At 42.8% G+C, this 21,087-nt stretch overlaps 1 protein-coding gene across 3 annotated transcripts in view; it reads right to left on the bottom strand.

Moving 5' to 3' along the window:
- Positions 1 to 3,941: 3,941 nt before the first annotated feature.
- LOC122560485 (lipopolysaccharide-induced tumor necrosis factor-alpha factor homolog) overlaps positions 3,942 to 21,087 on the bottom strand; it is a 33,063-nt gene continuing 15,917 nt past the window's right edge. For all 3 annotated transcript variants that reach the window (XM_087998022.1, XM_043711130.2, XM_087998021.1), the window contains exons 2-4: positions 9,258 to 9,449; positions 8,433 to 8,583; positions 3,942 to 6,406 (exon numbers count right to left, since the gene is read on the bottom strand). In XM_087998022.1, coding sequence (XP_087854148.1) covers positions 6,298 to 6,406; positions 8,433 to 8,583; positions 9,258 to 9,423 — 426 coding nt within the window. In that variant the 5' untranslated portion in view covers positions 9,424 to 9,449 and the 3' untranslated portion in view covers positions 3,942 to 6,297. The remainder of the gene's footprint in view (positions 6,407 to 8,432; positions 8,584 to 9,257; positions 9,450 to 21,087) is intronic.

Genomic DNA, 21,087 nt, shown 5'->3' with positions numbered 1-21,087 from the left:
GAGTGTTCGAAATGCAATAGGTGGATGGAGGTTAAGGTGAGGGTGATAGGCCGGAGTGGGGGTGGGGCAGAGAGGTCAGGAAGAAGATTGCAGGTTAGGAAGGTGGTGCTGATTGAGGGTTGGGACTGAGACAAGGTGGGGCAAGGGAAGTGAGGAAACTGGAGAAGTCTAAGTTCATCCCTAGTGGGTGGAGGGTTCCTAGGCAGAAGATGAGGCGCTCTTCCTCCAGCCATCGTCTTGCTATGGTCTGGCGATGGAGGAGTCCAAGGACCTACATGTCCTTGGTGGCGTGGGAGGGGGGAGTTGCCGTGTTGAGCCACAGGGTGGTTGGTCGGTCTGTCCAGGTATCCCAGAGGTGTTCTCTGAAACGTTCCGCAAGTAGGCGGCCTGACTCCCCAAGATAGAGAAGGCCACATCGGGTGCAGTAAAATGATGTGTGTGGAGGTGCAGGTGAATTGATGGCGGATATGGAAGGATCCCTTGGGGCCTTGGGAGGTGGTGTGGGTGCAAGTTTTGCATTTCTTGCAGTTGCAGGGGAAGGTGCCAGGAGTGGAGGTTGGGTTGGTGGAGGGCATGGACCTGACGAGGGAGTCAAGGAGGGAGTGGTCTTTTCAGAACGCTGATAGGGGAGGGGAGGGGAGGGAAAGGAAATAGATCCCTGGTGGTGGGGTCTATTTGGAGGTGGCGGAAATGACAAAGGATGATACAATGTATATGGAGGTTGGTGGGGTTCTGTCCTGGTGGCGATTGGAGGGGCAGGGCTGAAGGGCAGAGGAGCGGGAAGTGGAGGAGGAGCAGGAAGTGGAAGAGATGCGGTGGAGAGCATCGCTGATCACATCTGGGGGAAATTGCAGTCTTTGAAAGGAGACCATCTGGGTTGTACAGTATTGGAACTGGTCCTCCTGGGAGCAGATGCAGCAGAGACTAAGGAATTGGGAATATGGGATGGTGTTTTTACAGGGGGCAGGGTGGGAGGAGGTGTAGTCTGGGTACCTGTGGGAGTCAGTTGGTTTATAGTAAGTTAAGTTGCCCGAAATAGAAATGGAGAGGTCTAGGAAGGGGAGGGAGGAGTCTGAGCCAGTCCAGGTAAATTTGAGGTCGGGGTGGAAGGTGTTGGTAAAATGGATGAACTGTTCAACCTCCTCGTGGGAGCACGAGGCAGCACCGATACAGTCATCGATGTAGCGGAGGAAAAGGTGGGGGGTGGTGCCAGTGTAGTTGCGGAAGATGGATTGTTCCACATATCCTACGAAGAGGCAGGCATAGCTGGGGCCCATGGCTACTCCTTTGGTTTGGAGGAAGTGGGAGGATTGGAAAGAGAAGTTGTTCAGGGTGAGGACCAGTTCAGTCAAAGGAGGGCGTCAGTGGAAGGGTACTGGTTGGTACGGCAGGAAAGGAAGAAGCGGAGGGCTTTGAGTCCTTCGTGATGGAGGAAATGGAGGTGTACAGGGACTGGATGTCCATGGTGAAGATAAGGCGTTGGGGACCGGGGAAAGCAAAAATCATGGAGGTGGGAGGGTGTGGGTGGTTCTTGGACTAAGGGGGACAGGACCATGCAGAGGTATGCAGAGATGAGTTCAGTGGGGCAGGAGCAGGCTGAGACAATGGGTCAGTCAGGTTTGTGGATTTTGGGCAGGAGGTAGAAATGGGCGGTGCGGGGTTGTGGGACTATGAGGTTGGAGGCGATGGATGGGAGATCCCTGAGGTGATGAGGTTATGGATGGTCTGGTGGTGGGAGGTGGGGTCATGGTCAAGGGGGCAGTAGGAGGAGGTGTCCACGAGCTGGCGCTTAGCCTCAGCGGTGTAAAGGTCAGTACGCCAAACTACTAACGGTTGATACCTTAAGTCAACTTTCAAACTAGGTTCAATTCTGTTTTATTCATCCCCAATATGGCATCTCTCTAAGATACCAAATTCCTCAAGCTAGTTTGTGACTGACCCATCATACATGTCTCCATCTGGTTACAAAGTCATTTCTATTTTAGCACACTTAGTCTTGACCTATTGGCCAGATTAGCCAAACTAGTGAGGGATGGATAACTCCAAAAATCATAGGCAAACACTGTAGTTAGTTAACCAGATTAACTAAGACACCTCGGAGCAGGTGAAATATGGTCCTGGGCCTTCTGGCACAGAGGTGGGGTCATTACCTCTGCCACCAAACCAAACTGGAAGAAAGCTTCACGTAGATGGGATTGCTAGCAAACACCTGAGCATCCATGGTAGAAATGCAAACAGTCAGAATAAAATGCACAAGTGTCAAGTAGGTCAATACCTGACAAACCTCCTTGAATATTTTGAAGAGGCAACTAAAAGTAGTGGACAAGGGAAGGTCTATGGATGCTTTTTTTTTGCAATTGCCTCCTGGAAGTCCCAAAATCCTGTAAGCAACTAACTTGGTCAAGAGGCAAGTGACAAAAAAGGAGGGAGAATGGGTAGGTATCTGAATTGGTAGGATATGACCAGTGGTGTTCCATGAGGATGTGTTAGGGTCTCACTCATTAACAGGTACAAACTCATATCCACATTTGCTGATAGCAAAGTTAGGTGGCATATGGATGACTACTTTTTAAAAAATCAAATTTTGTGCTATGAACAAGTGAACAGACAAAGCTATGGCAGGGAGTGGGGTTATCCATGTTGGACTGGGGAATTAAAAAAGGGGAAGATCAGGGTATTTTCTACAAGTTAAACAGAAAAGATGTCCAAAAGAGACTCGGGGGTTCAGATGCAAAAGATCTTTCTCAAAAAAAAAAGCTTACTCCATGAACATATTCACGGAGGAAAAAAAAAATTAGGAATGGTGGCCTTTAATTAAAAAAGGGACTGAATATAAAAAAAGTTGCAGTTATACAAACTGCTGCTTAGACCCCACATGGAGTGGTGAGCAGAGAGTACTTAAGTACTTAAGGCATCACACGTTCAGAATGTAGGTTTAAAAAGAATGAGACCAGAACTTCAGATTATACAAATATTTTAGATGGTTGATATCTCAAATTAAGTCATCCCTTAAGATATTAGAGGAAAAAGATAGAAATTCTTCTATTGGAGCTATTAGTTGAAAATTTTAAAACTAGTGAGCATAGTCTGATAATTAGGGCCAGACTGTCCAAGAGAAAAAAAAAGTTAGGGATCAATTAAATGACTTACTTAGCGTGGAAACAGGCCCTTCGGCCCAACAAGTTCACACCGACCCTCAAGAGCAACCCACCCAGACCCATTCCCCTACATTTACCCCTTCACCCAAGACTATGGACAATTTAGCATGGCCAATTCACCTAACCTGCACATCTTTGGACTGTGGGAGGAAACCTGAACACCTGGAGGAAACCCACGCAGACACAGGAAGAATGTGCAAACTCCACACATACTGTTGCCAGAGGTGGGAATTGAACCCAGGTCTCTAGCACTGAGGCAGCAGTGCTAACCACCGTGCTGCCCATAATTCCACACAAAAGCATGGTAGAAGTTTGGAACTTTCTTCCATAAACCAGTAAGTGTTAAAATCAGTTGTTCAGTTACTTAACTCAGACAATTTTTAATTTAAAAAGCCATAGAGAGTCAAAGGCAAGTACAGTATATTGAGTTAGGCCACAGATCAGCCAGGAGTTCATTTAACTGGTGGGAAATGCTTGAAAGGCATTCCAGTCTTCCTAATGTCAGTGCTGCAGAGACCAAGGTGTTGGAGCTGGATTCAGGGTGTCAAGACAAATGTGTGCAAGCTCACCCACAGGGTACCCAGTGCATCCTTCATTCAGTGTGCGGACTCAGCCACCATTGTAGACTCAGGCTTTCAAAACAAAAACTGGAATTCAGTGGAAAGTAGGACTGATGCTGATATCATTGGTTACAAACATGCAGAAGTAGGAATAAGTGATAATTGGACTGTGGTATTTATCTCCTAAAAAAAAAAATGGAGACAGCTTACTGTTGACAGACAATGAGTTTCTGATGGTGACTTTATTTATAAAACCAGAATCTCATTGAACAGAGAAATGCTGTCAAGACATCTTTAATTCAGAAGCAAAAAACAGGGAAAAATTTAAAAATTACAATATATTGCAAATAAAAAAAGTTTACCCGGGATTTGTTCAATGTTAATTTAGACAACTGGCAGATTAGAACAAATTACATTCAAATAAAGATCCAATTCTTCAGTATTGGAGATTTATATATCTACATATTCAGCACTAATGTCCAAACAAAGCTGTAAATAGAAAATTCTAGTATAAAATAGATTGCATTTTAGTAATACCAGAACTTCTTAAAAAGTCAAATGGTTATTCAATTAAGAGGATTTAGAGGCAGGCTGTAGTCAGTCTACTGTATTAGGGTTTCCATCCAGATTCAGTGGTTGTTGAATTGAGTCTAAGTCTCATTAACATTAAAAGCTATATGAGCAGTTCAGGTGTAACATCAAGAGCTATGTTCAACAGAAGTAAAACTGAATCTTAGTGAAAATTTGTTTTAAAAAGTATCCACAGGCATCAAGCTTGTGAAAGTTTGTTGGTATCCTGCTGATCTGTTGACGTTTATATGGCGCGCTGTTTAAAGTTTGTGTAAAAGACGACAAATGCAGGACTTGCAACAAGCATTAAGTATTGCACCCCTAAACACTTCACAAGTCTTGCTGCACATAGAACCACTAGATAAGTTGCATTGTGCTTTTTACACTTTTTTGTTTAAAAAATAATCACTTTTTAAATATGAAGGATCATTCTAAGATATTGAATACTTTTATTTTCAAATGAACAGCCAGTTGACTTGGTAATGTGCAGAGTAGAAGTCAAAATGAGCACTTTTTGATTAGGTCAGGAAAACAGATTTTGTTTGAATCAATTTCTGTACTGAAGTGATATTTGGGAGTTTCTAAATCATAACCAGTAGTGCACATTTAAGATTGGTTAGCTTCTCACCATTTTCTAGCCTGCAACTTTTTTTTTAATTCAGGAAGTTCCTTAAACTGAGGTGGTTTATTTTATAGCAAAGTTTCTCTAACTGGCAGGCTAATGATTAAGTGTAATGCTATTTCAACTTCTACTCTAATTATGTATAATGAGCAAACGTTTGCTACAAATTTAAATCAATTTCCATAATAAAAGCAACAGCCTGCCACTGCAGCAAGTCTTAGACTCCACTATTGCTACTTGCCAGTTGGGCCTGGAGTTATTTGCATGATCAAATCACTGACCTGTTTAGCCCATCCCTTGCAAAGTCAGCCTTCCTCATGACCCACAACGCAAGTGTAATCATTGGAATTAGCAACAATTTCTTGTTCAGGTGTTCACAACAGAGAGAAAAAAAAAAGGTCAGCAGTAACATGACACCAGGTTTAGCCCAAGTTTGAAATCTCAAGCTCCGAGCACAGGTCCTTCATCTGGTGAAGTGACTTCACATGATAAAGAGCAGCACCTCAAAAGCTTGGTGGTGATTTCAAATAAACTAGTGTCACGTGACTGCTGACCTTGTCCACCCCAGTCCACACACCAGCACCTCTACATCACAAAAAGATTAGTCATTTAATTCTTGGTGGTACATTCTTCCCATGAATTTCCAAAGTTACAGAATTTTCATATCTGGGGAGTGGCATGGCTTAATGCTAAAAAAAAACTTTAAGACAAAAGACTGGTGGTGTTTAAAAAAAAGTGACAAATTCTAGATTTGTAATACAATCCAAGTGTTTCCAAACCTTTTGGCAGTGCTATCATGTGACTATTTATACAAACGTACAAAAACTCAAATCATTTAATCTTTAACGTACTGGAGTGTAGTTGCGGTAAACCAGCTACCCAGAGAAATGTCAGATCACCAGTCCAGAAATGTTGAGATACGTGATCTTCAATCCAGGCCTGGGTTTTAAATTTTAGAATGTTACCATTTTTAAAAATAGTAAAGTCAACAAAACTACCAGACCAACAAAAGTTTACCTAATCAAAAATCCTTTGACTCAGACCTGCCTATAGATAATGCTAGTTGCCAAAAATCCAATTTTAAAAAAAAGGATATTTTAAACCAGTGACAAAAACTACCTGAAGATCTTAACATCGTCTCCCTCTAAATAAAATGGCTGCTCATGAGTCAGGATCACAGATTACATAGCAGATGCAATTATGTGGATTAGAGATCAGCTGTAGATTGTCTCCAACATAGATAAGATTTCTTTCCAGATAGTAGCTGTTGAATCTCTGGAAAAATGTCTCATGACTAATTAGAAAACAGAAGACTAATGTCTGAAGAGCAGTTCAGGTGGAAGTGCCAAAAGTTATGTCCAGAGGGATAGCTGAATCTGAAGGAAATTTAAAGGCGTCTACAGACACCAATGTTTACTCCACAATTTGGACAGTAGTGTTCCACATCCTGAAGGCCATCAACACAAAATGGGATCAAACAGCAGCCAAGTCCACACCTGTAATATAAAGAGGTCAGGCGATTAGAGCACATCTCGGACAAAAAAGTTGTATTTCTCTAGTTTGCCTGCAAACATTAACGATAGCATTTCAGATAGATCAAAGCAGTTGTGTCAGTAGAATGTGATCTAACAAAGTGCATCATGTAGAGGAGTGGGGTTTTGTTTTAAATTGAGATGGAATGTGTTAACCTCAAAACAAGAGTCACATTTTGCTGTACACTGTCAAGTCCATTTTTCTGATTAGCTTCCCATACAGTTTTATTACAAATTCAGTCTTCTACACAATCCAGAATGTTTTTCACTCTATTGTAATGACTCCAGCCAATTATTCTGTACCTACATGCCTTTTGAAACCAACTGCTCAGAGACACCTTGCTGCTTCCTCAGCAAAGTGTCAGTTACTGCGATCAGGTCTTTAAATGGCAGACTCTTCTTAGGAAATGTCAATCCTCAAACCCTGTCTCAAACTCTCTACACAGTTTATATCAATAAGACAATTTCTTCAGAAAAATAACCCTTCCTGAATGAGAAGGTAGGTATCCCAAAATTTGACTCAAACCTAACCACAACTCCTTTTGTCAAATTGTCTTTTGAATGCAGAAAGACAGGCAGCATTTGGCACATGTCTGTACAAACCCTCCAACAGTATCTCACCCAGACCCAGACAACCATCCTGAGTTTACACGGCTAGCCAGTCTAGCCTGCACGTTCCTAGACACCACAGGACAATTTAATCAATGCCAGTCCATTCAACATCTTCAGACTGAGAGGAAACCCACGCAGACAGGAAGAGAACGGTGTCCATTTGGAGTTTGCAAGGTCACCCAAGACTGGAAACAAACCCCAATCCCTGGCACAGAAACAGCAGTGCTAACCACTGCTGCCCTTTTATCCTCACCTCCCTCTAGGTTTAAGAGAATGTTGAGGAGAGGCCTTTCTCAGCATCAGAGCCTGCCATATACGTCTCACAAACACAAGGTTATAGTCCAACAGGTTTAATTTAAGGCACTAGCTTTCAGAGCACTGCTCCTTCATCAGGTGGTTGTGGAGTACACAATTGTAAGACAGAATTTATAGCAAAAAAAAAAGTTGAGAGATGTAACTGAAATTATACATTGAAAAATACCTTGATTGTTTGTTAAGTCTCTCATCTGTTAGAATGACCATGTTAGTTTCACTTCTTTCATATGTAAATCACAATTTTTCCCCTCTAGTTAACCTGAAAGTGTAACTTGTTAAAAATAAAAGTTGTGGTTTACATAAGTGAAACTAACATGGTCATTCTAACAGATGAGAGACTTAACAAACAAGGTATTTTTCAGTGTATAATTTCAGTTACATCTCACTAAACTTTTTTGCTATAAATTCTGTCTTACAATTGTGTACTCCACAACCACCTGAAGGAGCAGTGCTCCGAAAGCTAGTGCTTCCAAACAAACCTGTTGGACTATAACAGGGTGTTGAGATTTTTAAACTGCGTCCACCCCAGTCCAACACTGGCATCTCCAAATCATGTCATGTGTGGCATTATTGCTCCTCGAGACTGTCAGAAACACTTGTCTTTGGTAATTTGATCAGAGTAGGCTGTATTCAAGGATTCTTTTTGAAAATGGGCCCATGGCTACAGCTATTCACAGTTCTGACTATTTCCGTGGCACTCCTTTCTATAAAAAAGAGAGGAGAGGAATATTTACTTTAATTTCCTGCTTGGTCAGGTTCATGGGCTGAAGTATTTGTTCCCCCCCCCCCTCCCCACCTGGATTAGCACACCGTTATCAATTCTGCAAGTGAGCCTAAGTCAGAACAATAGCCCATTTTCTACAGTGTTTACTCACCTATGATGGTGTTTGCCAGCTGACTGCTACTGTCAGTATCCACAGAAACAGCTTTGTATTCATTCAAATAAAATCCTTTTCTCTATTAAAGAGGCTGATGAAGCAGACAAATGTACATAGCTGCTATACGTTTAGAATGGACTTTGCACAAGATTTTAGGGAAGAAAATGGTTATTTTGACAACCTACCCAACAAGGAAGAGACCTCCACAACTTAGCCATGTTAGTGCACCTGGTGAGTAGACAACACGGGTCACTATTGACTGGTTACAGGAGGAACAGATAGTCTGCGTTGGCTGGAAACCAAGTTGTCTGGGCTGCACATATACAGTCTGCACCACTAGGGAAGAGATAATCAAGAAAAGCAGCATATTAACATCTTATGGTAGATGCATTTCATAAGTTAACCATTATCAAATTTGACCAAAATGGCAAAATCAACTGGAGAGCAGATGTTTGAGTTCTCATGAAACAAGCCTTCCATAAAGGCTAAGTTGTGGTCTGCAACACATTGCAGCCGCATCACTAAAACTGAAGAAATACTGGCAACACCTCAAGCCAAGCCTAGCCTGCACAACCGAACAAATAAAGTGCATTTTTCACACATGTTCAAGCATTGTAAGTAGAGACAGATGATGAATAGAAAAACTGCCAACAGCAAGCTCGGAGATAAAAATGTAACACCCAGGAAGGGTTAAAGTGCAGGATCAAGACTTAGCCATTTCTTGGAAAGTCAGCAGACACTATGCAAGTAGAAAAATGCCAATAAATCCAGAATGCAGACCATGGATCAGACATGTTTGATCACGAGAACACCAGGTAAATCCATTCTTTTGGCACTAATTTCTTCAAGTGCTCGCATGTTGTGCAGGCTACAACATGGATGCTGTAAGTAAATTCCACATTCATAAAGCTCATCTGTTAAGAATTCATCCATGTGATTTTGGGGGGGGGGGGGGGGGGGGGGGGGGGGGGGGGGGGGAAGAAAAAAAAAAGAAATAACAGTAGACTTACCAACAGGAGCAGTTGCAGGATGTGGTGGATATGAAGCAGCTGGCATCCCAGGAGCTCCCATGGCAGGTCCAGCTGGATAAGGTGGATTTACAGCAGCCCCTTGGTAACTTGGTTGCACAACATCAGCATAGTTAGGGGGTGGTACACCAGGACCTTTAGACTCCATTGGGGGGGGGGAAATATATGTATCACCTAAAAACAGTTCACAAGAATACCTCAACTCTTCCAAAGTTGAAATTGATAACTCAACTTATCTAGATTGGACACAATTTAAGATAAAAAAAGGTCATACAGCTGATTAGAATGCATGAACATATCTAGATGGCTGTTAAGTCTTTTGGTTGGAGAGAATGGCGATGCAGGTTTCTATTAAGCTGTATGACCCTTGGATTTTTTAAAAACTTAAATTCTGCATCAGATATGTATTCTCACTGCCTGAGGCAGCAGGACTCTGAAAGCTTGCAGTTTCAAATAAACCTGTTGGACTATAGCCTGGGTGTTGTGATTTTTGACTTTGTTCAGCTAAAATGCTGATGTGCCGGTGTTCAGCTGGGTAGACAAAGACCTTGGAGTATAGGCTCCTAGTCCCTTGAAAGTATAGGCACAGGTAGATAGAATAGTGAGGGTGGTGTTTGGTATGATTAGATTAGATTCCCTACAGTGTGGAAACGCTTGATTTTTCTTGGTCAGTGCATTGGATAAAAAGTTGGGAGAGCACATTTAAGTTGTATAGGACATTGGCTAGGCCACTTTTGGAATACTGCATTCAACTCGGGTCTTCCTGCAAGAGGAAAAGATGTTGAAAGGGTTCAGAAAAAAAAACTTACAAAGTTTCACAAGGATGTTATTAGGGTTGGAGGGTTGAGCTATTGTCCCTGGAACAGAGGCTGAGGGGTGATTGTGTAGAGGTTCATATAATAAAAAAAAGGGGCATTGATTGGTGAATAGTCAAGGTCTTTCTCTTCCCACCCACCCAAGAGTAACAGGGATCCAGGGCATTGGTGAGAGCAAAGATTTTATTTTAAAAAAAAAAGGACCTGCAGGGCAATTGTTTCATGTAGAGGGTAGTGCGGGCATGGAATGAGCTGCCAAATTAGAGGCTGGTACAATAACACTTAAAAATGGTATCTGGATGGGTACATTAATAGGAAGGGCTGAGGGATATGGCCCAAATGGGACTGGATTTATTTAGGATCTGGTCAGCATGGACATGTTCAACAAGAAAAAAAGTGTTTCCATACTGTATAGCTAATGCCATGATTAAGTGACTGCTGAGGGAAGAAAAAAAAACACCAAATGCAGTGACCCAGTCCATAAAGGCATCACTTTCAGATCATTCCATCTCAATATTTATCATTTACTGATCCAGAAGCGTTTCCCATGTCTTTTATGAAAGTTTGCACAGGGACAGAACTCACCTTTGCAAAACATGCTAAACACAAACAGAAAACCTTTTTGTTTTAAATTGAAGGCTTCTCCTTCAGCTTAAGAAAATTTATAGATATTTGCCTAACATTTGCATGTTATGAAACAGGCCTCCACTTTCACTGAGTTTACCCAAGTGGGTAAATGTCATCACTATGGCAGCAAACACAAGCAACCCTCACACTTACATGATCTTGCTTAGAACAAAAAACTGCAAACAGACTTCCTCAGCTTTATCAGATATGTCCCCAGTGCTGTGCAGCCATTTTTCTCATTATAGATGCTTAAAATTTCCACAGAATGTGTGTTTTATTGCTTTTGTGATAAGTATTTTGACTAATGAGCAGAAAAATAATTTTTTTTGGTTCAAATACAAATTTTGAAGGTGGTTTGAGGTATTTTCCCACTGGGGACTAGAGAACTGAAACCTAGAGGTTGATACAGAAACATACTTCCCTTCACAGGGAGATGCAAAACTGTAAGATGGTGCAAGATGCTTTAGCACAAGGTGCTACACAAATTCAAGTTGAAATCTCAAAAATCAAATACTCTCCCCCACCTGACTTCAAAGGGTGGGAATAAAAGGATGGCAATTCCTTCAGTGATGTGGAAATGCCAGGCAACCCATTAAAAGCTCAATCAGTCTGGATGACATTAACATGCACCCACTGCCATAACCACAAACTTTAGCCACATCAGATGGCATTGTGATGAACATAACACACTCACATTGCAACATGTATACTAACATTCTACTGTCACTGGAAAGTAGAAAGCTGACAGGAGGTTGAGGGGAGGGATGGAAGAGGAGGAAGTGTTGCCAATTGGCTTGGTGAACCTATGGCAGCTATTCAGCTTTTGCCTTGAGTTTGCTGTAGATAGTGCAGCCAAAGACCCTCTCCCACCCAACCTTCTGCCTTTTCAGATGCAGAAGAGTTGCCACATGTGCAGAGGCTCCAATGCAGCACAAACTATCAACCAGTGCCTGAAAGCTGCAGAACTTCAAAAAAAAAAAATGCTTGGTGTCTCACAGCAGCTGCCTCAAGACCACAGATCCTTAAAGTACACAATCCACTCCAGCAGATTACTGGAATGCCAGTCTGGGAAGAATTGCTAATGGCTCAGCCACCATCTCAATTCATGCCAGCACTTCTGCTGCTGATTTTCAGTCCAGTGTGCAGGGACAAGTAAACATGGAACAGTTCATACCAGTGCTCTCAATACTTAAACAGGCTGCAGATAGCCTTGCAAGGTAACCTCCAGTCACTCTCACACAGTTTGGCAGGAGCCCTTCCCCAGAGGCAACTGGCTGGGCCCTGAAGAGGCGTTACACCTGAAGTATTGACTTCTCCACCGAATGCTGTGATCTTCTAGCCTCCTGCTTGGCTACTTTAGATTCCAGCATCTGCAGTGGTCTCAGAAGCCAAATCATTCACAGCAGGAGCCTAACAAAGTTAAAAACATTGCTAAAAAAGTCAAAAAAAAGTGTCTTGTCCTATTCAATGTGACGAAGAACTCCCAACAGCACAGATTTCAGTGAATCAAAGCAGCGAGCTATTGCTCTGGGCAATTAAACTAAAGCAACCAACCAATGTTGGTCCAGCCAACAAGACCTACAGCTCATGACTTTGGGTTGGGGGCAGGTTTAGAGGGAAAAAAGGTTATTGATAATCTACAGCAGAAGCAAGGGGGAAAAGATCACTACACAGAAACAATGAGACCTGGATGGCTCATTGATAGCTTTAGGCTTCCTGAAACAATTGTTATTGTGCTCAGAGGGTGTATCACATTCCAAGGCCAACATCTAAATACTGGAAGTTGTGTAGAACAGCACTTAGAGAGATGATCTTCCACCTGCATGATTGTAGACCTCTAAATTTTTCCCAAAATAAATAAAAAAGGTGTCCTGCCCTTGCTGACAGCTCCCTGAAAATATTGAAGAAGAATGCATTGAAGATCCATGGAAAAACATCCCTGGGAATGGCCAGTCTTGACATGTTTCACTGTAAGGAGCAATCATTCTTCCCATCCGTTTGGGTACTTGGCACCAACACTTTTCCGAAAATCTTGACTGCTCCTGCTCAGCTGAAATTCCAGGGTCGAGGCAGCAAACTACCGAAATATACAAGGAAAGCCTCTAACACTGCTATTCATACCCCTTTCCCACCCACCAAAAAAGGTCAAGAGGGACTGCTCTGAATCTATAGCCACCAGGTGACTGGAAGCCATCCACTCATTGTCACTCCACTCTAATCCTTTAGGCAGAGACACATAATGGAGCCTGTGCTCTGCTCAGAACCAAATGAAGTGCCTGGCAATCCCCATGCTCCCAAAACACACCGCTTTGCCTAAAAAAGAAGAAACAGACAGGCCACTGTGCTGCTGTATCAGAAACAGGCTGCATGGCATAATGCAACAGGTAGTTATAACTGGACATCAACAAGCTCTAGTTTAAAATGCTTTCCCTTCCCTCTTCAGTGGGTGGGGGTGGTGGCAATGACAGGTCAAAGGGCAAGACAGAGTGCCCATTTTGTAGCTAAAAAAAATGGTTAAGGCCTCCCATTGTTTCACTATTGTCTAAACTACTACATTTTTGTATTACTGAGTGAATCAAAAGGATAGAGCAAAGTAATTCCTGTTTGACTTGGCCATCACCCCACTTCCCCCAATTCAAAAAAAAAAGAGTCAGTCAGCTCATTTGTCTCTGCATGTTAAATATTAGGAAAGCCAAGTTAAATACAAATTAAAGGGCGCCAAGTCAGCTGAAATATCACATCTGTTTTAATGAAAAGTTCCTGGTAATGACGACTGCATAGGAACACGTAACAAACATGTGAATGTGGGAAGAATTCAGCCACAAGTCATGAAACTTCATTTTCTGCTGAATGAATGAGTGACTGCTCAGGTTGGAAGGATGTTTGGGCATTTCCCCACCACCCCATAGCAGTCAGATGGCAATTGTGGGGATTATCGTACCCCAACTTTTGGGTGGCAAGGCAAAGCAAAGCAGCATGGTTGAAGAGATGGCAAGACAAATCCTGAAAACAGCCCTTTAAGCAACTTTAATGGCAACACCAAACACTGGATAGCAGTGGTTAGCACTGCTGTCTCAGCACCAGGGACCCATTGGGCTCCACCCCAGGATACTCCATACATTCTCAGGTGTTTGCGATCCCTCTGGCTCCCTCCCACAGTCCAAAGACGTAGGGGTTAGCTGGATTGGCTATGATAAATTTGGGTTACTGGACAGAGAAGGGATCTGCATTAGATGCTCTGAGCAGTGCCGAGTGGCCTTTCTGCACTGTTGCTATACGGATTGTAATCTGATAATCCAGGGTCAGACTTAGGCAGGGATAAATCAATGCTATTGTAGTCTGGCCTGGTGTAGATTCCTGCCTCTTTAGCATTAACTTTCCAGCCAGTGGCACTGGCAGACAGTGCCATGATAATTCAACGTTACTCCAGAGCACTATGACCTTTACTCAATAGTAAAAAAGGCTCAAACGGAGTGGAGCATTAGAACCCAAAAAGAACTTCAATGACATTCCAAAAATAAAACACCACACTAGAAATATTAACATTAGTAATAAATGTCACTCAGCATAGTATAGTTATCATTTAGACTTGTTAATGTGGTGGGCAAGTTGTAGGGCAGGGGGGGGGAATCCTGAGGGACAGGATTTACATAGTAAGGCAAGAATTGATTAGGGATAGTCAGAATGGCTTTGTGCATGGGAAATATGAACTTGGGGGTTTTTTAAGTTAAAAAAGGATTGATGAGAGCAGAGTGGTAGACATGACCTATTTAGACTTTCAGGCATTTGACAATTTTCCTCCAAGGAGACTGGTTAGCAAGATTAGATCACATGGAATACAGTGAGAACTAGCCATTTGGATACAGAATGGGCTGAAAAAAGGCAGAGGGTGTGGAGGAGGGTTGGTTTTTCAGACTGGAGGCCTGTGAGCAGTGGTATGCCACAAGGATCAGTGCTGGATCTACTACTTTGTCATTTCTCTAAATGATTTGAATGTGAGCATAAGAGGTACAGTTAGTAAGTTTGTAGACGACATCAAAATTGGAGGTGTAGTGGACAGTGAAGATGGTTACCTTAGATTACAACAGGATCTTGAGCAGATGGGCCAATGGGCTGAGAAGTGGCAGATGGAGTTTAATTTGGATAAATGTGAGGTGCTACATTTTGGAATGGCAAATCAGAGCAGGACTTAGACACTTACTAAGGTCCTAGGGAGTGTTGCTGAACAAAGACTTTAGGGTGCAGGTTCATAGCTCCTTGAAAGTGGAGTTGCAGATAGACAGGATACTGAAGGCAGCATTAGGTATGCTTTCCTTTATTGGTCAGAGCATTGTGTACGGGAGTTGGAAGGTCATGTTATAGCTGTACAGGGCATTATTTAGGCAACTTTTGGAAAATTATGTGCAATTCTGGTCTCCCTATCAGAAGGATGTTGTGAAACTTGAAACAAGGTTCAGAGAGGATTTACAAGGATTACAGGATTTTAGCTGTAGGAGAGGCTGAAAATGCTGGGGCTGTTTTCCTGGGAGGTCAGAGGCTGAGGGGTGACATTAGAGGCTTAAAAAATTGTTAGGGGCTTGGATAGGATAAACAAAAAAAGACAAACAAACCACCATCTTTTCCCTAGGCTGGAGAGTCCAAAACTAGAGAGCATAAAGTTAAAAATCACAACACTAGGTTTAGTCCAACAGGTTTATTCGGAAGCACTAGCTTTCCGAGCGCTGCTCCTTCATCAGGTAGCTGTGGAGCAAGACCATAAGACACAGAATTTATAGCAGAAGATGACAATGTCATGCAACTGAAATAATATATTGAACAAACCTAGACTGTTAAGTCTTTCATCTTTAGAAGACTGAAACCTTTTAGAAAGATTTTGGTTCATTAATGTAAATCCTAGAACTCCTTTCCAGTCAGAGATAACTTAAGGTTTTCACCATCTGCAGTGTGTGCACCTCTCCCTCAACTTCCTTAGGAGGAAGTCTCATGATCCTGCTCCACAGCTACTTGAACTTGGCAGAGATTTTTGTTGAAACTTTATTGCTGGAACAGCACAGCAGGTCAGGCAGCATCCAGGGAACAGGAGATTCGACGTTTCGGGCACAGGCCCTTCTTCAGGAATGAGCAGAGAGTGTTCAGCAGGAGAAGATAAAAGGTAGGAGGAGGGACTTGGAGGAGGGGCGTTGGAAATGTGATAGGTGGAAAGAGGTCAAGGTGAGGGTGATAGGTCGGAGTAGGATGGAGGCGGAGAGGTCAAGAAGAAGACTGCAGGTCAGGAAGGTGGTGCCGGGCTGGAGGGATTTGGCAGAGACAAGGTGGGGGGAGGGGGATGAAGAAACTGGTGAAGTCCAAGTTCATCCCCTGTGGTTGGAGGGTTCCCAGTCGGAAGATAAGACGCTCCTCCTCCGACCGTCGCGTTGTTGTGGTTTGGCGGTGGACGAGTCCAATGACCTGCATATCCTCGGTGGAGTGGGAGGGGGAGTTGAAATGCTGTGCTACAGGGTGGTTGGGTTGGTTCGTCCGGGTGGCCCAGAGGTGCTCTCTGAATCGCTCCGCAAGTAGGCGGCCTGTCTCCCCAATATAGAGGAGGCCACACCGGCTGCAGTAGATGATGTGGGTGGAGGTGCAGGTGAATCTGTGGCGGATATGGAAGTTTCCTTTGGGGCCTTGGAGAGAAGTGAGGGGGGAGGTGTGGGCGCAAGTGTTGCACCTCCTGCGGTTGCAAGGGAAGGTGCCGGGAGTGGAGGTTGGGTTGGTGGGGGGGGGGGGGGGGGGTGTGGATCTGACAAGGGAGTCGCGGAGGGAGTGGTCTCTACGGAAAGCTGATAGCTGATAGGGGAGGGGAGGGAAATATATCCTTGGTGGTGGGATCCGTTGGGAGGTGGCGGAAGTGACGGCGGATGATACGATGTACATGGAGATTGGTGGGGTGGTAGGTGAGGACCAGTGGGGTTCTGTCCTGGTGGCGGTTGGAGGGGCGGGGCTCAAGGGCGGAGGAGCGGGAAGTGGAAAAGATGCGGTAGAGAGATTTTTGAAAACTTAATCCACCCCAGTCCAAACACTGGCTCCTCCATGTTATAGAGGAGAAGTTTAAAAAGGTGAGAAGGGAAACTTTGAAAAAAAAAGGGACTGAAGGGTCAACTTTTTCCATGCAGAGGGTGGTACGTGTATGGAATGAGCTGCCAGAGGAAGTGGTGGAGGCTGGTACCATTACAGCATTTAAAAAAAAGGCATCTGGATAGGTATATGAATCGGAAAGATTTAAAAGAGGGATATGGGCCAAGTGCTGATAAGTGGGACTAGATTAATTTAGGATATCTGGTCAGCATGGACAGGTTGGACAAAAGGGTCTGTTTCAGTGCAGTACATCTTTATGGTCTGGTGTGGATTTCCTCTGGGTGCCCTGGTTTCCTCCCACAATTCCAAGCTGTGCAGGTTAGGTGAATTGGCAATGCTAAATTGCCCGTATGTTCAGGGATTTGTAGGTTAGGTGCATTATTCAGGGTTAAGTATATGGGGTATTGGGGAATGGGTTTGGGTGGAATATTCAGAGAGTTGGTGTGGACTTGGAGGACCAAAAGGGCCAGCTTCCACACACTAGAGGTTCTAAGATAAGATTCTTGGACTATTAGCCTTTCACACCAATGTACAAATATAGTAAGTTGTGTACACAGAACTATAAACATCTCTTAAGTACCAGAAATCAGAGAATGACAGGTGTACAGCACAGGGAAAAAAAAAAAAACGACCTTTCAATCCAACTTGTCTGCACTGACTAGACATCCCAATCTGACCTAGTCCCCATATCCCCATAAACCTTCCTATTTCATACAAGCATCTGATCATGGCCCCCAAACCTTCAGGAAAATGTACGATTGAGTGACCAGCCATAACCCCAGTCAGCACTTAAAGTGCTGGGGGAAGTGGGAAGGGGAAAGGATGTGGAACACTTGATGTTTAATCTAAAGATGGAACCAAAGTAGAAGCCCCCTCTGCCCATCCCCAGAAAACTTTGCTTCCCATACCATGATCAAGACACCACTTCAAAAAAAATCTTTAACAAAAAAAAGTTAGCGAGACATAGTATGCAAATTGTCTACAAGAGTGGCCATGGCTGTTGTTACAGAACACAGCCTCGATGGGAGTGGAGGATTTTAAATAAATAGTCTAAAAGGCCATAAAGAGTCACCAAGTCAGGAATATTGCAGCAGGTCATGTTTACATATCTAGTTCCTTCAATACATACAATCCATTAGAGTGTACAAGTACTGCAAGTAAGAGTTTGCCAGGCATCTACTTACTGCTATTTTCCTTTAAACCAGATATTGTGTTTAATTTATTTACTGTCCACAGAGTATCTGATGAAGTGTACAAGATACAAGTTTAAAAAACCTGAAGAATCCATTTTATTTATAATCTTGTTACAATGATGATGATTTAGTGGTGAGTTGAGCACATAGGCAATTTCACTCGTACTAGAGCATTTAAACATGACACTTGTTTACAGCTTCTGTAACATTGTGAAGCATTATTACTGACCTGCAAAATTGTCATACCCTATGAATTCTAATAGAGGGAAACAGGAAACAGCTATATTACCTCGTGATTTTATCCTATAGACAGCCCACTCCCATTTTAAAATCAGCTTGAAGTGAAACCATGTAGCAAACTATTACAAAAAAAGATGCAAGTTCAGATTTATACGGCTGGACTGGAATTTAAATTTTAAAAGCACAAAGTCAATAAATAATTGTTTTTAAAAATAGACAACACAATGGAGGGCATTCTACCACTATGCTGAAACAAGTTAAAAATCATGACACCAGGTTAGAGTCCAACAGGTTTATTTGAAAGTGTAGCTTGCAGAGCCTACTCCTGAAGGAGCAGCACTCAAAGCTAGTACTTCCAAATAAACCTGGACTATAACCTGGTTTTGGGATGCTTCAAGAAAGCTTTGCCCAACCCAGTCCAACACCAGCACCTCTGCCATGTGCTTAACAAGACAGAATAAAACTAGCAACTCAATTTAGGGAATTCACTGGATGATCAGCATATATTTGTACTCCAGCACAATCTAAAACCCACTATCAAGCTGAGGGGGTAGATTTTTTAAAAAAAAAACTGATTCAGTTAATTTAACCCAGTGAAGCTACAAAACAGGACTACTTTCATGCCAAAAGCATAAACAGCAAACAGAGCCAAGTGATTCCACAACCAAACAAAATCAGATCCAAGCTCTGCAGTCATGCCACATCCAGCCACAGAGGGACAATTAAGAACTCACTGCAGACAGGGGTACACAATTTCAACATTTTAAAAAAGGCATATGGATGGGTATATAAATGAATAGGAATGGTTTGAGAGAGATAAGGGCCAAATGGGACTAGATTAATTCCAGATATTGGGACAACGTGGACATGTTGGACTGAAGGGCCGGTTTCTGTGCTACACATCTGACTGACTGCACAAATAGCTCATATTCATGAAGAAAGAGTCCAATGACTCACAACAACGACAAAGGCTGAATTGATTGCAGTCTTCAGGTAGAAGTGCTTAGATGATCCATCACAGCCTCCTCCAGGGATCCCCAGATATCAGTCCTCAACCAATTCACCGGAATTGAAATGGCTGCAGGCACAAATACCACAGATTACAGCACCCCCCCACCCCCCAACATAGTGGCAACAGTACAGAAGATTTGCACTCTTGCATGCAGCTAAACCGTTTCATTACAGCTACTGAGGTATCTCAGCAATTGAACATTGCCCAACTACATACAGGGCACAGATGACAAATCCAACCAGGCCAATTACCATAACCATATTTGCTGGAAATCAAGAAAAAAAAAAAAGAGTGTTTGGCAATTTCTCCAGACCACTCCTGTTTAAAAAAATTTGAACCTTGTGGTAACATACAGGGGTGCCCTAGGAATCTTATCTGGATAGAATTCCCTGGACTAGTAGCCTATCAGCACTCCTGTCTTTGACTTTGCAGAAAAGCAAGCCTGTGTGCACCAAAATGTTAATTAAACATCCTTAGCAGGGAGAAAAAAAAGTATTTAAAACTTGTGTCTTTTGACTTAGAGGCATGAAATGCAAAGCCAGTTTGTTCTTCAAAAATTGGCAAAAAAAGTTACCAACACTAAGGCATCTGCTCCTTTGGTGATCAGGCCAGTTAACAAACTTCATCTGCTGCAAGAGCTGCCTGAAACTTCATTTCTTTCTTTGCTTAGTACTTGCTATGTTGAGAAAAGTCAATGTTGTTGCATTTTTTTGGCAAAGGAAAGAAGTTTTCATCCAAAGTTTAAAAAAAGTTCAAATGTTCACATTATTATATTACTTAAAACCTTCCATGCCTCAATTTTAAAGCTTCAGACAAGAAAGAGGAGATACTAAGTAGAACATCCATTGTCCTCCTAGTCTAACTGAAGTCTACCCAGGACATCAGAACTCCCACTCTACACTGATTAGAAAAAACCCAAAACCTTCCTAGCAAAGTCAATATGTTTGATGTGTTGATTTTAAACCTCTTCTTGCAAAAGTAACAGGAAACAGCTTGTCTATGGTTCTTAAACTTAGTTCAAGATCTATTTTGAGTGGAGTGGTTAAACTAACAACTTTGTTAGTCAGGTGTCCAGGGTTCCTGACTATAGAGAAAGGCGAACTACAGGAAAGGCCATTTTGGATTTGGTGCTTGGCAATTAAGCAGGCCAGGTGTCAGGTCTTGAGTGCATTTTGGTGATTGTGATCAGAACTCCATGACCTTTACTACAAGTAAAAGGGAGAAAAGGGGAATTATAAAGCTATTACACAGGAACTGGGGCACCTAAATGGAGAACAGACATTCTCAGGGAAGTGCAGAGATTGCTTTGGAAGCATTTGCTGATAGTAAGACAAGCTTGTCTAGCACTGAGGCAAGGAAGGGATGATAGGTTGAAAGAACCTTGGGTGACAAGGAATGTGGACCATCTAGTCAAGAGGAAGCAGCAAGCTTAAGGTTGAGGCAGCAAGGATCAGACAGGGTTTTAGAGGGTTACAAAGGTAACCAGGACAGAATGTAGTTGACTTAGGAGCTACAAGGGGACAAAGCCTTAGCAGGTAGGATTGAGGAAAACCCTGAGGCATTCAAAACTTGAGGGACAAGAGAATGGCAGAGCCATCTAGGGATAGGAGGGAACTTGCACCTGGTGTCAGAGGAAGTAGGGAGGTCCTTCAATTAATACTTGGCTTCAATATTTCACTAAAAAGACCTTGATGTTTAAGGACAGTGTGAAAACAGACTGATATGCTAGAACAGGTTGACTCTAGGAAAGATGTGCTGAAAATTGAAAAACATAAGGATAAGTCCCTTGGGCTAGATGGGAGATACCCTAG

Source organism: Chiloscyllium plagiosum, unplaced genomic scaffold (genome assembly GCF_037043375.1).
Source record: "Chiloscyllium plagiosum isolate Xiang-an unplaced genomic scaffold, Cpla_swu_hap1 HiC_scaffold_20, whole genome shotgun sequence".
NCBI classification, from domain to species: Eukaryota; Metazoa; Chordata; class Chondrichthyes; order Orectolobiformes; family Hemiscylliidae; genus Chiloscyllium; species Chiloscyllium plagiosum.
The sequence above is the reverse complement of the archived record's forward strand: the minus strand, read 5'-3'. Positions and strand labels throughout refer to the sequence as shown.